Raw genomic sequence first — 14,716 nt, 5'->3', positions numbered from 1 at the left:
ATTTGTATTTCCCGCGCGGAGAGCTTTTTAATTCTGAGCTACGCACGCGCTCGAGTAATCCTCCCGCTCAATAAACTCGGCTTTGAGAGGCAGCCCTAAGCCTAATGTGCATCTCTCTACCGATGGGCTGTGTACAGTAAAGCCAGATGATCGGGACGTTTACGCTCTCTCGGAATAAATTTCGCGGCGCAAATAGCCGAACAAAACAATTTCCATTCAGCCGTCTCACATAAAGCTTTGCTGAGGCTGATGCTTACGGGATGAATTACGGGGCGCGACCTAACCCCGGATTCCTCGGCTCCATCCTTCACAGGGGCTTCCCCAATAATCGAAAGCCGAACGTCTTCGTTAAAATACCCTCGCGCGCTGCTATATACCCGCAGCGTGTAACACAGTGTAAGGCAATTTACGTTCCCCGACCGCGAGCTTTACGACGATCATCCGACGGACTGATTGCATTCGGACGCGCGGTTCGGTTCTCCCTCTCACTCTCTCTCGCGAACGCGTCGTAACTCAAGCGAGCTCCCGACCATACCGATATTCCGCGAACGACACCCTGAAATCTGCGTGCTGTATGAATAAATGCCTCGTCGAGGCTTTACAAGGGGTGGAGTATAACGCGAGAGGAGTAAATGGGGATTTACGAGTGGAGAGCTATTTTCGAAGAGCTTTTTTGTCGTTAAATTTTCAATTTGCAGCCTACGACGTATACGCGCGCGCGCGAGAGAGCTCGCGAGTAATCGCCTATGACGAATAAAGTCGATGCGAGTTGTCGAGCGCGAGAGAGGGAAGTAGGAGAGGAAATTGAAATTTCGCGCGCGCTCCAGCTACCGACTGCAGTGCGCGCATTATTGTTCGCCGAGATGTGGGTTATATATATGTATATAGGTGTACGGGGAGAAATTCCGCGGAGTTAAGGTTGTTTCGCAAGTCGAGCCGCGAGCTTTCATGTTCCGTGAGTGCTCTTTATTTGATTCGGATTATATAGACGCATGACCGCGCTAAGGTCTATGTTTGAATAGACGTGATAAAACTGCTTTTTTTCTCGCCTCAGGCAGATTAGCAGTTATAGGACGAACGGCCCAAGCAAGCCAAACATGATATAAGGCAGATATGGAATACGTAACACACGCCGCTATATATGCACTGGACTCGCAGAAATCAATGAGGGAAATAGGAAAGCGACTACGCGCCACCTATCGTCGCTAGTCAAAGACTTAGGAGAGTTTAAGCGGTGGGGTGAGAGTCCGGTAAAAAAGTGCTTTATTCTGATGTATCGCGGTGATTTTGATTTTAAGAGACCAGGAATCTTGAGACGATAATAAATGCTTTACTATTTGTAGAGATCGAGCGTGAATCTGGACCATCTATCGTAATACAAATTCAGTTTTTGAAATAAGAATTAGAAATCACTCAGTAAAGGTTTCTCTTGAAAGTTCTTCTTGGTGCAATAAAGAATCAGTTCTATACCATCAAGCATAAAACAAAAATAGAGCAGGTAAAAGGCAACAAATCCGGCTGTACAAGTCTCTGCGCTGCACCTGCCCTCAAAAATAACATCCAAACGCACCGCATCCGGCAGTCTCGCGTCGGAAAACAATGAAAGCGAATCAAGTGTATCCACTCTCGCTTTCGCTCTCCAGCAGCGTATACGTACGTCGAATATACCCACACATATACGTATGGCCTCACCGTCGAGCAAATTCGTCACACCGATCAAACGCGCGGCTCTAGGCGCAGTTGCTTTCACGGCTGCGAAAATAATAATCCGCGCTGCTGATGTCAATGACCGCTAATCGTCGGTAATTGCGCGCGGCTAATTTCTCATTGGGATCGGAACACACGACGAGCCACTGTCCGAGTTCATTGATTTACGAGAAAGCTGCGGCAGAAGAGCAGAGCACCGAATGAGAGGAAGCAAAGGGCACCGGCTTGTAAAAAAGACGTAAACATTCGGCGCAGAGAGAGAGAGCTTTCTTTCTTCTCTCCACGAGGGTGCAGTACGACGTCGTAAATTGCGCGCGCTGGCGTTTCAATTGTTAATATCGTACGTGCGCGCTCGGTTTTCTCTCCAGCCCGCGCGCATTGCTGGCATTGTTGCGAGCACGCGGTATTTTTGATGCACTCCGAGCGCGAGCTTTTCAGAAATGCCGCGCCACGATGGCGATTTTAATTTGGTTTTTACGGCTTGAATTTTTTTTCCCTTTTGATCTGCACTCTGCGCTGCGAAACGGGGTACGCCGACGAGGACGATAATTTCAATTTGCGGCTCTTTGGCGAAAAATGCTGCGTAGCTCTCGTCGACCGTGACCCTTTTGATGTAATCGTGACTTTCAGTTATCGTCGAGTCGACGTCGAGTATACACTGTAATTCAGATTCATCTGATGCTACACAACGCGAGGGCTTTTTTAATTTACTCAATGAACATTTCAAGATAAAGTCGAGCAAAAGAAGGAAGTTATTACCGACCTAAGTCGAGCAGCACTGGCAAGTGCCGTTATGCTCGAGTTCGAGGATCATCAAAATACATCGTCGCTGACGTCATTACCGGCAGGAGAAGAAAAATAAAGTGTGTACGAGAACGGCATCGTGTCGCAAGCCGCGCGCAAAGAAATAAACCCGGCGTGTCATATTTTATTGTATCGTAAAATTCACCTGCTGCTGTTTGTTCCTCGCAAGCGTATTGGTGTTCTTTGGCTGTGGCTCGTAGCTGCCATTGTGCTGCAACAAAAACGAGAAAGCTCCATTTATTAAAAGTGCCTCAGCCGTCCACACACATACGCATAATAACAAGGCGAAGAACGAAAAAAACAAGAAAATCCCGAGATAAAACAGAGGAATATTCAATGCTACGAGCGGCGAAGAATCGATAAAAGCGGGTTATGGAATCAGCGCCGCTTTTTCCTATCGCGCAACATAACGCCAGAAAGAGAGAGAGGATAAAAGGAAGAATGAAAAAAGGCGTGTGCGAAGCTATTGATTCCGCGCGCTCGCACACCTCGATGTGCAGCGCCGTGTGCCAGACGGTAAAGGCGATCCTGTGCAGCAGCGTCTCCGTGTCCTCCTGTATGGATATGCCGGCGTTATTCGAGCCAACGACGTTTCCATTCTCAAAGTCGCCGAGGACGTCCCGACGTATGTCACCGGGATGGTAGCGATAAGGCCGAGCGTTGATGTTCGTCATCTCCGTCTTTTTCCTCCTCCCTAATACCGGCTCGCCTACTCCATCCTTCTTTCCGCCGATTTTTATCCTTTGTGCGACGGGAAGCTCGCTCTCTGTGGAACGATCACGTCGGTTTTTGCGGGAGGAGCATCAGGTACTCGTGTCAAAGTGGCTCGAGAGAAAAAAAAACGCCCGAGTGGACCCCTAAAGCGCCGGGATTCACGAAGCTTTTCACCGAGTTAAGGCGCTCGAGTGCCCACTCAAGATCTCTTTTTCGCTCGTCGAGAGGAGATGAGCGTGTGTGGGTGTACACACATCGGGAGATCAACGGCTCGAGTGGCGTATTTGTACAGCATTACGTTTTCGAATCGAGGTAAAATCCTCGGAAATTTATTATTCGCACCGGAGCGGCGCGTGAGCAGCGAACGATATTTCACTGCACGCGCGGAATTTCATCAATATTCAACAAAGCTTTTACAACCGAAAAATCAATCTCCCGCGCGCACACACGCTTGTACGTCATCAATCTCGTCGCGCTTAAATTCATCCGGGCCCTGGATAAATCAGCGATTGATCCTTGATGCATAGCGTCGGCACACGTGTACACTGTATGCAGTCGACGCTCTGGGTACACATCAGTGACGTGCGCGCGAGCGGCACTTTCGCCGGCACGTAGTCGAGCATTTATTTACAAGAGCTGCGGAGCGATCTCTGCGCCACTCGACGCTATGCGCAAAAAATAGCTGCCTATACGTATGTGTATTCTCGCTCTGGAAACGCGGCTTAGCGTGCGCGAGATTTGCTGGATTTTTCTGGCTCGAGCGGATTTTTTTGTGTCGACTGGATTGCGTAAAAGCTTGCGAGAAACGCGTGTACTTTTAAATTTAAATTCAAGTTTTCCAGTTTATCCGTATTCGAGCTTAGGGAAACGCTATTATTAAACGTACACGACTCCCGTCTCGTGGTACACATCTGTTTCTACTTAAAGCGCAAATCCGCTCTAGCAAAACCCGCAGTCTCCGCAGAACCGTCATCATCATGATCATCCGGCACACACAGTAGCCACTTTTCCTCCCATTTTCCAGCCCGGAGCGTCGAACTTCGAGGTTAATCCGGGCTTTCCCGACATATCCGCAAGCCTCCGTTCCGGAAAAACCGAGACTCGGCGCACACGTGCCCAGAGCTCACCCTAACCCCTCCCGCGAGTAATCCGCAAAAACCGCATAGCGGCGGCGCACGTCTAATGCCTCCCGCGCAGTCGCCTCTCGTCATTTGCTCCAACACAAAAAGCACAAACACACTCGCGCGGCGAATAAACGACGATACATACGAGATAGAGAGAATGTTTGCCGGAGAGCGCGCGACCCGGGACAATTGGGCCAAAGGACTGCGGGAGCCGCCCTGACGCTAGAAGCCGATATATAACGTACATATCTATACACGCCGACGCAGGATGCTGTGCGCCGTCGCGGCGCGAGTCTTTTGCTCTTTGCCCTCTCTCGCGCGGCTCTGCCAAGCGCTGAGAGATTGGCTTCGGGGTTTTTGGCCTTTTTTGCGAGCAGCCTCTAACGCTTGGCTCCGAGTGCGAATTTCTGCAAGGAGAAACTTTTTTTAATCATCCGGTGAGATTTAAAAAATTTAAAACAAAGAGAAAAAATTTATAAACTATGCACGCTCTCTCGGATATATTAAATTCTACGGAGGAAAGTTTTGCGCGCGGTTGCCAGGAGGGAGAAGCGGGCGGTTATGTTACGTACATGATACGACGGGATTGCAAATTAACCAAATAGCTCCGCGAAGACCGGGGGAAGTGAATTTTTCAGAAGAGTTTTACGGGCTGAGAACGACTACTGCGGGGGTGGGTGTATTTTTTTAAGGGGAGTTGGGATAATTTCGTTAGCTCTCTCGAGAGCGGGAGTCGAGTTTATTGAATTTCTAAACTGCGAAAACTGCAGTCCAATCAGGCGAAACTCGGTTAAGCGCGTCGTCGCGCTCGCTGCGCTGCGCCGAGTTAATAAAGCGGGGGCGGCATTTAAATTCATTATGGGAGTTGATAATGTTATTGTACCGCGCGAGACCCGCGCACCAATCGATACGCGGAGTTGGTTGACGGAGTTGTTGCAAATTGTCGGTAAAATGTGCGTGTGAATATTAATTACGTGTTTGTTATTTTATTCACGACAACGTAAAGTTTATCTTTGGTACTTATACTACGATCAATCGTCGACTGACTAAATTAATCTATCAGAGCTGGTAATAAAATTATACATCAAATTATATATTCTGTATAAGATGCAGTTATAGTATAGGCGGCTCAAGTGACTGGACCAACAAGAGGACCGTTATAGGTACGGTTTGCGCGTAGATATAGTGATAATGAGAACGAGAAAGTGCCAGTGCGCCACCTAGCGGTCCAAAACTGTTTTATTTACTGCCACCATATGGCTTATCGCTACCAACATAACTAATTCCTCGGTGCTTTCCCATACTGCAGTGTGTTCGGATACTTACAACGCACGGATATTTCCAGCAAAACAGAAACCCTAAACGAGCACAATACAACCCGATTGAGAAGAAAGGTTGACGTCACCTGAAGTGATTCTTCAAACATATCCCGAGCCATTACGTAATCTTTTCAGTCCTCGCATAGAGGACATGTTCAGAACGACGGCGAAGAGTCTCTCCTTATAGTTCCAGAAGGAGCGCCAAAAAAGTCCGTAATTTGCAAGAAAACAAACCCCTCCCACGCGACATACCCAGAAGCGCGTATTTTCACGTAAAAATCCTCGCTCCTTTGTGCAACGTGATACACGTCAGTGCAGTAACCAAGCCGCCTTAATGGTCCTCCCGCTTCGTATGCGCGCGTCGTAGCGGTGGCTTTTAAAAGCGAAAATCCCAAGATAAGAGGGAATCTTTCTCCGCCTCTATGCTAATTGAGAATGCTCGGGACTTTATTGCTCATTTTTATTGTTCGCCTCCGTAAAACAGTTAATAAATTATCCTCTCGGATGTATACAGTCCTTAATCCTGTTCTCCTCAGCGCCGCTCCTTTTTTCTTCGCGTAAAAGTATAACAGCCGGTCGTTAAGCGCCGATCGTTGGGCCGAATGAAAAGTACACACGCCGCGCGAGTTCGATTATCGTTACGACAAGGTCTTTATCCGCGTCCGGGATTGGCTCGTAAAACCGGGCGAATTTTCGGACTGGGGTTTTATCGCCCGAGATTCCGTATTAAAAATGGAGAGCCCGCGTCGTTACGTGCGACAAGGAGACTGCACGCGATTTGATATAGAGAAGAGTAGAGAAGAACGAGGGAAAAAATAGGAATGAATGCCGTCGTGTGTAACGATTATTAAACGGAAATGACGCGATTGCATTCAGCAGCAGCGGGATAATAAAGCGTAGTGGTATATGCCACGCATACAGCTTTTATGTGCGTGTGTGTGAGAAAGAGAGGCTCTATTCTTCGCAAGGGTCGCGGCCTTGACTCGGACTCGCTGCAGTGTGTGCTTAGGAGAGTCGAGCGTGTGTTGGCGAAGGTACTTAGCGAGAGATTTAGTCCGCTTCGCACGCTTGTTTTACATAACGAGCTCTATGCGACAGGGTCGAGCGGCTGTGTAATTTTAGACTTACTCCATCGGAGTCATCGAAAAGAAAAAAAAAACGGTACTTCTCTCCGGATCACCAAACCGAAAGGGAATCGAATCTCGAAAAAAGAATCGTTCCAAAGCAGCTCACGCGCGCGAATATACGCTGCCCACGAAAATTCCTACAGCATACCCACACGCGACATCTCGATTCGCAGCGCGAGAGAGTAGAGCCTAAAAAAGAAACTCATCAGTTGTCCGAACGCAGGCGCGAGAAAGCGCACTCTCCGCACATACAAATCGAACGAGTTGTGTGTATAGAGCTCCGCAGCTCGATTCCCTAAAAATGAACGCGTGCGCCCGCAATTCCGCGCACGTCCACTTAGCATCGCGAGACTTTCCCGCCGCCGCGTCGACACGTCAATTTCGAGCCGCGAAAGCTGAGAGCCCGAGGCATCTCTCGGTCATATCGATTGGAAGATTATAGATCCGCGAGAGCGTGTGGGAAAGAGGCTCTTTTCACGCGCGTGCGCTCGCAAAGGGGTTGTTAAAGGCCTGTCCGAAAGGGTTAACCGGGAAGTGGGTTTGACAGTCGCGCGCCACGCGATGATTTGTAATCGTGGAATAATACGCGCTGTGTGTTCGAATTACCCGCGATTACAAGAGCTCGTACTATAATACGGGATGATTTTGAAGAATTCGCCTTCTCGGAATTTCGTTTGAATGCGCTGATCGTGAGTCAGACGCTTCGCGCTAAGTCCTTCTAAGCGGGAACCTAAGAAGCAAAGCGTCTTTTTTTCACTCCGGTACACGTACACCATCGGGCAGATGAAATTCTTAACAAGGTATACTCAAAGGTGTGTTACGCAAAGTGCCCCTGCGGGCGCTGATTATCAATTTAATAAAATCACGTCGCTTTTCTCTCTTTCTCGCGCGCACGTAAGTGTATCGAATTACCCGCTTATACGTACTCCTGGACGTGTAAATCGCGATACGCCACGTGCGCGACATTCCCATCGCCACCTCGCTGCAAGTCGTCGAGGAAAAATCTTGGCATCGCTCAATCCGCTCGTCCGACAGCAGAGGTGCAAGACACGCGGATAATTAGCCGCGCGCGCACACATCGCGTGTCTCGAGTTTCGCAGCGTCAATTAGCCGTTAGCCGTGAATTTCGAGAGAAATCGCTGACGACCAGACGGAAAGGCGAAGGTCGTCGGTCTCTCTACGCTCTGTTCCGCGGTGTGTGTAACGGTACGCGATTATGACCGAGTCGACTAATCCGATACCCAGCTCTAGAACAAAAAAAGAACCAATCTCGTACATCAGCCGTAAATTCACGACTACTCTCTCGATCCCTTTTTTTTCGCGCCGAATCTTCGAAAACTAGCGCACAGAGCGTGTGTCCGGGCCGCCACAGCTGATTGCAATCGATGCGCGGAATCCGGCGCTCTCGTTCACCGTGTTTCCGCACTCTCTGCGGCCGATGCCAACGGGAGAGTTTCAGAGGCGATAGATAAAGCCCGCGAGACAGGCGAAAAAAGGAGCCGCTGCGCGGATTGCAACCGCCGACTGAGTTGAGAGGGCGAATCTATGGGCTCTAGTTCGCTAGCTCTGACGGCTTTAGTATTGCCGGGGAATTGACACTCGTTTGTTTGCCTTTATTGTGCCCGTGTTGACGTCGCTGAATTATGCGGACTTCCACTCCATCTGTCCTGGTTGTTTACACAGTGCGATTAAAAATTGTTTTGAAATAATTTTACAGCTGCAGTGGAGAAAAAACGAGAGATTAAAAAATATAAAAACTGGGACGAGAGGATTATAAAAGTTTTATAGGCATAGCGCACTCGAAATTCGCGCGCGGGATATACGAACGACGGGATGAGAGCTCGAAATTTATATAACGTACGCCCTTGCGTGATCCATCCGGGTGCTACACACGGTTGCGTCTTACTCTTCCTCGCAGACTTTAATTTATATCGGCCGGGCAACTGCTGCAGTAAAGTTTCGTCGAGCCGACGAAACTCATAAATCAAGTACACACCGCGTAAATATGAGAGGCTCGATCGATATCTCTCGCGCCTCCCAAGGGAGCGACAACCTTTTTAAAGAGCCGCGACGACACGCGATTATAAGAGCCGAGAATATATAATATAATGCGAACGGGAGCAGCGTGTGACGCGAAGTGTCGCTACAACGCGCCGATACAAGCTTCCTGCATACACTATCCTGCTACGCTTATTCCAACGTCACGTTACGTTAACTCGTTAAATCGCGCCGTAGGTTATTGTCTCTGCTGCAGCGTCTTGTGTGTACACGAGAGGAGGATTGTTTTCACGGTAGGATGGACCGCGTGCACGACACGGGAGAAAGTCAAGGGGGCGTGTTGGCTTTGCAAAATTGAGGTTTATAATTGAAAGCGCGATGTTATCTTAATTTTGATCTCGATGGGGTACAAGCCCGGCCCGGGCAATTTTGGCCTCTGGACTATCTCGCTCGCTGTATCTGTGGAATATTCTAATCGAGATTGTTAATTCCGGCGAATATTCAGCGGCTAGGCTAATTAGAGATCCCAGCCGAGAGATCTAGGATTTTACTTTATTTTTCTTCACCAGAAAAACAAACAAAAACAAAAAAAAAAAAAAAATGGATCAGCGAAGCGCCAGCTACATCGTTACGCACTTTGACATAACTCGTTTCGCCCGATAAGCACGCGCCTATACGCACGCAGAAAAACAGGGTTGGGTGCTCCAGATGGCTCGTCGGCCTATATTTATATGCGCGCGCGCGTGTGTGGGTATCGAGTGTCCATTTTCTAATCGGTCGAAAAGAAAAAGTGCGCGCGGTATCTCCGCAGGAGTGGGGGAGTTGTTAATTACCTCGGTATGAAATTATGCCTTCCGGTTTCTCTCCCTCTTTTTTGTCCCTCGCGGAGAGAGAGGATTCTGAGAAACGAGTTCCCGAGCCGCGTACGCGCGCCGAATACAGTAGCGGGGATCGTTGGCTTGTTGTGCGCGTGTATTTTTGCGAGGGAGCTAGTATGCCCCCGAAATTCCGGGGGATCGATGCGCGAGTTTCTCTTTTTTTCCTTTTCAGAGTATAGGCGACGGTGTGGGATAGCGCGCATTAGTCCCTATTAATAGCTTGTTTTCGCCGGGGGAACATCAAGAGCGTTGCGCATAAAAATTCGCGGCAATAAAACTCCGAACTTTCAGGAAAGCCGATAAATCAGCCGCCGTACGTGCGGGGAGAAGAAAAAAAAGAGCGCCCGCAGCACGCGGATCGGCACCTCTCGACGACTAGATGCCTCGTCGTAAAAAAAACGAGGGACCACTTATCTATTCCATTTGCATACATTTGCACGTTTTCGCGAAAAAGTCTCGGGAAGTTCCCCAAGACAGCGGCTGGTGCTACTGTATACACACGATACATCGAGTGTCTTTGTCCTTTCATAGAGAGTGCGTCTCTCTAGGCGGTCGTAGCTTCCGCTCTCGGCGAGTTTTTTTGCGCGACTACGGCGGAAAGCTCGCGAGAACGAACGGTTTGCTCGAGCTTTGTGTGCGGTATATAGGCAGGAGAGAAAGAGACTACTGTTGTTGTTGGTCAGTTTCTTCTCCCGCTGAGACTTCTCTCTCTCTGCAGAACTCGCGGAGACCATACAACGGAGGTTTTCACGAGGCTCGAAGATGCTTAAGGTGATTGTTGAAATGCTCGGATGAAAAAATGATTATTTATCGGCTATAATCCAGGCTGCTGATGATTCCCGAAATGAATCGCGGGGATTCATATGCTAATCGAAGCGTGTCTCCTTTTGAAAAACGTATAATCTCGGCGGCTTCCGAGAATATCGATTCCATAACACTTGTTCGAGCCGCTTTTACGCCGAGTGATGCAAGTGGCGTAAATGCTTTTTTCCCCAAAATCTAATAAGATACTGCGAACATCCCTCTAATCTATTAAAATGTTTCCTTCTCGCCAACATCGATTAATCAAACCACTCGCCTGGACAAACAACAACAAAAAATACATCTCAATTAAGAAAATCGTTATCCCCGTTCGCACAAAGCCCGCGTCCTCGGCTCCGAAAAATCCCATTCCTCACATCGGAGCTGCCGCCGAGAGAAGGAAAGAGCAAAAAAGCGAGAGGAAGAAGAAGTCTGCCGCAACAACAAAACGACGACACAAGCTGCGCGACACCCGAAAAAAGGAGCATCGGAGCTGAGCCTTTGCAGCAGTCATCTTTGTCGTGCTGTGCGCCGATAAAAATGCAAACGAGAATAGCCAGTGACGCAAGGCGGCGGCCGGCTCTGGTATTCGCTCTCTCGGCTGGGCATATACACACGCGATATATAGCGCAAGTTCGATGCCTATGAGTTGAGAGTGCGTGTACGTACAACTGCGCGCGCGCTACGGAAATAACGCGCTTGTTTGGATTCGCGAGGGAAAAGCCGAGCGTGTGCCGTGGAATTCGCGGGGGGATTATTTTCGCGTCCTTTCGCGAGATAATTATTCCATCGCTCGGAGCTGCAATCGAATCAACGGCTTCCCGATTATTACATATTCAAATTCAAACTAGGCCGCTATGCGCATTTCAAAATCTCGAATCAACAGCAATTTCTCGGTATATACCGCGCGCGCTTATGGTTATTTCGAGTTTATAAACGCGAGTGTGCTCGCTCGTAGAGGCGGGAAAATTACGCAGCGCGCCTCGTTTTCCAGTCATTGAGCCCGATTGACGCCACGATGGCAGCGGCAACACACCTCGCGAGCTGATAACGATAGCGCGCGCGTTTATTATTGTACAGCGGAGGGCTATTAGCAGTGTCGCTTTTCCGAGACTTTGTTTCGTATACTTATACACACGCGTGCGGTATTCCATGAATATTTATCGTCATCCGGAGCCGATTGTTTGAAGTTTCGAATCGATCAAATTTTTCCAATGCACAACTTCGCGGCTGGTATTTTCGAAATCGCGCACGTCTCTTGATGTTTTTTTCTCAGCACGTCGACGCGCGAAATGTCGCGAATCCATAAAATGCAAATATCAATTCATACGCGTTCGCGACTCTTTCTTCTCTCTCGGAATCAATTTGTATGCTCGCTGTATCCTTGGAAGTGCCCGCCGAAATTAGTTAGGATTCAGGTTCGACGAGTCGAGCTTTTAGCTTTATAAATATTGTTTTTCGGCGAGAGACTCTCTCTCTCTCTCTCTCTCGGTGTAATATACGCCGCGTTTATTTTTAGCGGCGTAAACTCGCTTTGACTTTGATATTCCAATAAAATTTCAGCGCCGACGCGTCCGCTGCATATTGCACGCCACGAAACCACAATCTCTCCCAATTAATCTACGGTTCCTCTTTGAAATTTTTTATAAAATTAATTCATCATCGCCCCGGCGAAATCTTTCAATTTCATCGATCCCTTCTGGGAACCAGCAACGCAACGCAACGCAACACACTCACCGAGTTGTAGATCGCGTAGTAGTCGTGGTTCCCGCCGTTCTGGTACCCGTTCGCCACCGTCTGCAACATCCTGCCCCTGCGATGTCCTCCCTCGACACCTGGCCAATGGTCGGCGTACATAAAACCCCACTTCCAGAAGCACAATAACAAAGATAACTACAACAATTGCAGTGTCACACACTCGCGCGGCGGTGACCCCCGGGGGTTACCGGGCTAATGCTTGGCATCTTGCGTCAAAGCCACGAGCGAAAGAAAGAGCGAGAGAGAGTGAGAACCAAACGCAGCAGCGGCCGACGGACAACTCTCGCGCGGCACGCGAGGATGTGCAGCACGTAGCGGAGCGCGCGAGAGAATATCCAGGGGTCCGCGCATGCGCTCGCGACGACCCGCGCGCGTTCTCGTCCTCTCCTTTCGATGCTCCTTTTTTTGCCGTTTTAACGCGCTCAAGCGCGAGGAGAAAGACAGAGAGAGCGAGAACGTCTTCACTCGCGCGCGGCCTGACACACTGCGGCTAATCTTCCGCGCGATTATTATGAAAAGCCGCCGGATCTTTTTGTTACGTGTACGGATACACAGTGGAAATAGCGCGCGGAGAGGAGTGGCTACTTTTTGCGTGCTGCTGGATTTTTATCTGGGTTAAACGCCGCAATTGATAGATAAGGCTCTTTTTTTAAAGAGAGATGGACGCGTGGGGGATCGAATTATTGTGTTTCCAGCGGACGACGGCTACCGCTGAAAACACGGAGGCATCGTCGACGGCACGAGCAGTTTTTCATTACGTGTAATGTAACGGCGAGGGTGTATCCGAACTCGATCGCGGAAAAGTGTGCGGCCTTGATCCTCGATCGGCGCTAGAGCGACTTGATTGGCCGCGATTGGCTAATTTGCAAAACGACGCTTCTCTCTCTTCCTATATAAATGCTCGTGACTATTTTTTCCCTCTGCATTTATCTTTCAGAGCTGTCTCGGACGATCCTTGATTCGCTCGTTCGATGCGATGGGAATGTATTTGTAGGTGTGAAATAATGTGAAGCGATGCGAATTCTTAGGAATATGGAATGGCGGAGAATCTAATTAGCACAGCCGCTGATGAGCGAACGAATCGCGAGTAAACGTTGAATTCGCGATATTTACACGCCGCGAAGCAGTGAAGTAAATTACGTCGTGGGTTTGGACAAATAAGCTCGAGCTATAGTCCGGAAGCGAACTGCTCTATCACAAAGGAAAAACAATGGCGACTCGATCTCGTTCCAAATCATTTCGCCCCGCGCGGAGTGACAGCCCGCGCACTTAATGGCGATCGATCGCCTCCGATAATTATAATCGATCACGCTCTAAGTGTGCTGTTTAATGCCTCTTACCAACGCGTCGTCCCTCGCGCACATCCGGTTACGGCGCCGCGCGCGTTTTCTCCACGAAACAAACTACGCACGCTTAATCAACTTGTAAGCGATTCGCCCGAACAAGCGTGTCTAGAAGAAAATTCAAACAAACAAGCTTCTCTCAACGCGGGAATCAATCATCTGCTCACAAACGGGCCGAAAATGCACTCGCGACTCCCCCCTCGAGTGCATTAACAAGAGCGCGGACTGACGCCCGCTTCTCCCCGGATTCTAATCTCCAGCAGGCGATAAGCGCGAGCGCGAGTCTGTGTACCGGTGCGTGCCTCGGGGATTTAAATTTAGACGGAAAATGCAGACGCGCCTCCGATTTTTACCCCCTTCTTCCGGCGGCTCTTTCCTCGGCGAGCGGGGAGGACAGAAATAGAGACACGCGTCTGGCGGGGCACGCGCCGGCAGCGCTATAAAATTCCATGTGCGGTGTACATAGCTGTGTGTGTGTGGGGGAGACGGTCTTTTGACGCCGCTCGTGTTTTTTGAGGACGAGCTGGGGGAGGTGCTCGCGGTGCTAATTGTTTTCGGATCGCAGGTTTTTCCGAGTGGGGCTTACGACGGATGAATAAATTTTAAAGGGTATTCTGCGTGACGCGGTGAATATCTAAAAACGACGCCGGAAAATTTCTAAAAAGATCGTCAAACACTCGGACTGTACAGTAAAATTTAACGAGTTCCTTCGAGCGTTCCGAAAGTGCTTTGATTGTTGCCGCGGACGAACGAGACAGTTTTTTTAGAACGTGTCAAAAGCTCTGTTGACAGTCGGGAGATGTTAATGAAATCAGGCGCCAAAAGCTCTGGGCTATTCCGAAAAGTCAAACAAAAACCTTTTTGCAATCCACCTCGAGAGAGAGAGAGAGAGAGAGAGAGAGAGAGAGAGAGAGAGAGAGAGAGAGAAAATCGAGCGTGGGAAAGCATAAGGCGTCGCGTGCCCGACGTCAGCAGCCAACAGATCCCCTCTCCCCTACTCCTACTCTCGGACACACACACAGCTACTCCGCGGCATCATTGCGACGGGCGGTATCTGTCTGGGGCACGCGCCCGGCTTCGGCCCTCGTGGGCGTCCGTTACGAGACACACGTGTATCCAGTTAGCGGCTCTTTTAATTTTTCA

The 14,716-nt window shown here is 49.3% G+C and overlaps 1 protein-coding gene across 24 annotated transcripts in view; it reads right to left on the bottom strand.

Annotated features, from left to right (window-relative positions):
- LOC100118639 (tensin-1) overlaps positions 1 to 14,716 on the bottom strand; it is a 149,511-nt gene that overhangs the window by 30,322 nt on the left and 104,473 nt on the right. For 13 of the 24 annotated variants that reach the window (XM_031932731.2, XM_031932730.2, XM_032600291.1 and 10 more), the window contains 2 exons: positions 12,210 to 12,338; positions 2,657 to 2,722 (listed from right to left, as the gene is read on the bottom strand). In XM_031932731.2, the coding sequence (XP_031788591.1) occupies positions 2,657 to 2,722; positions 12,210 to 12,338 (195 nt within the window). Of the gene's footprint in view, positions 1 to 2,656; positions 2,723 to 2,999; positions 3,273 to 12,209; positions 12,339 to 14,716 lie in introns of those variants that run through there. The other 11 variants (XM_031932732.2, XM_032600300.1, XM_031932736.2 and 8 more) reach the window with 2 other exon arrangements.

Source organism: Nasonia vitripennis, chromosome 5 (assembly GCF_009193385.2).
Source record: "Nasonia vitripennis strain AsymCx chromosome 5, Nvit_psr_1.1, whole genome shotgun sequence".
Taxonomy (NCBI): Eukaryota; Metazoa; Arthropoda; class Insecta; order Hymenoptera; family Pteromalidae; genus Nasonia; species Nasonia vitripennis.
This window is presented reverse-complemented; position numbering and strand designations above follow the sequence as displayed.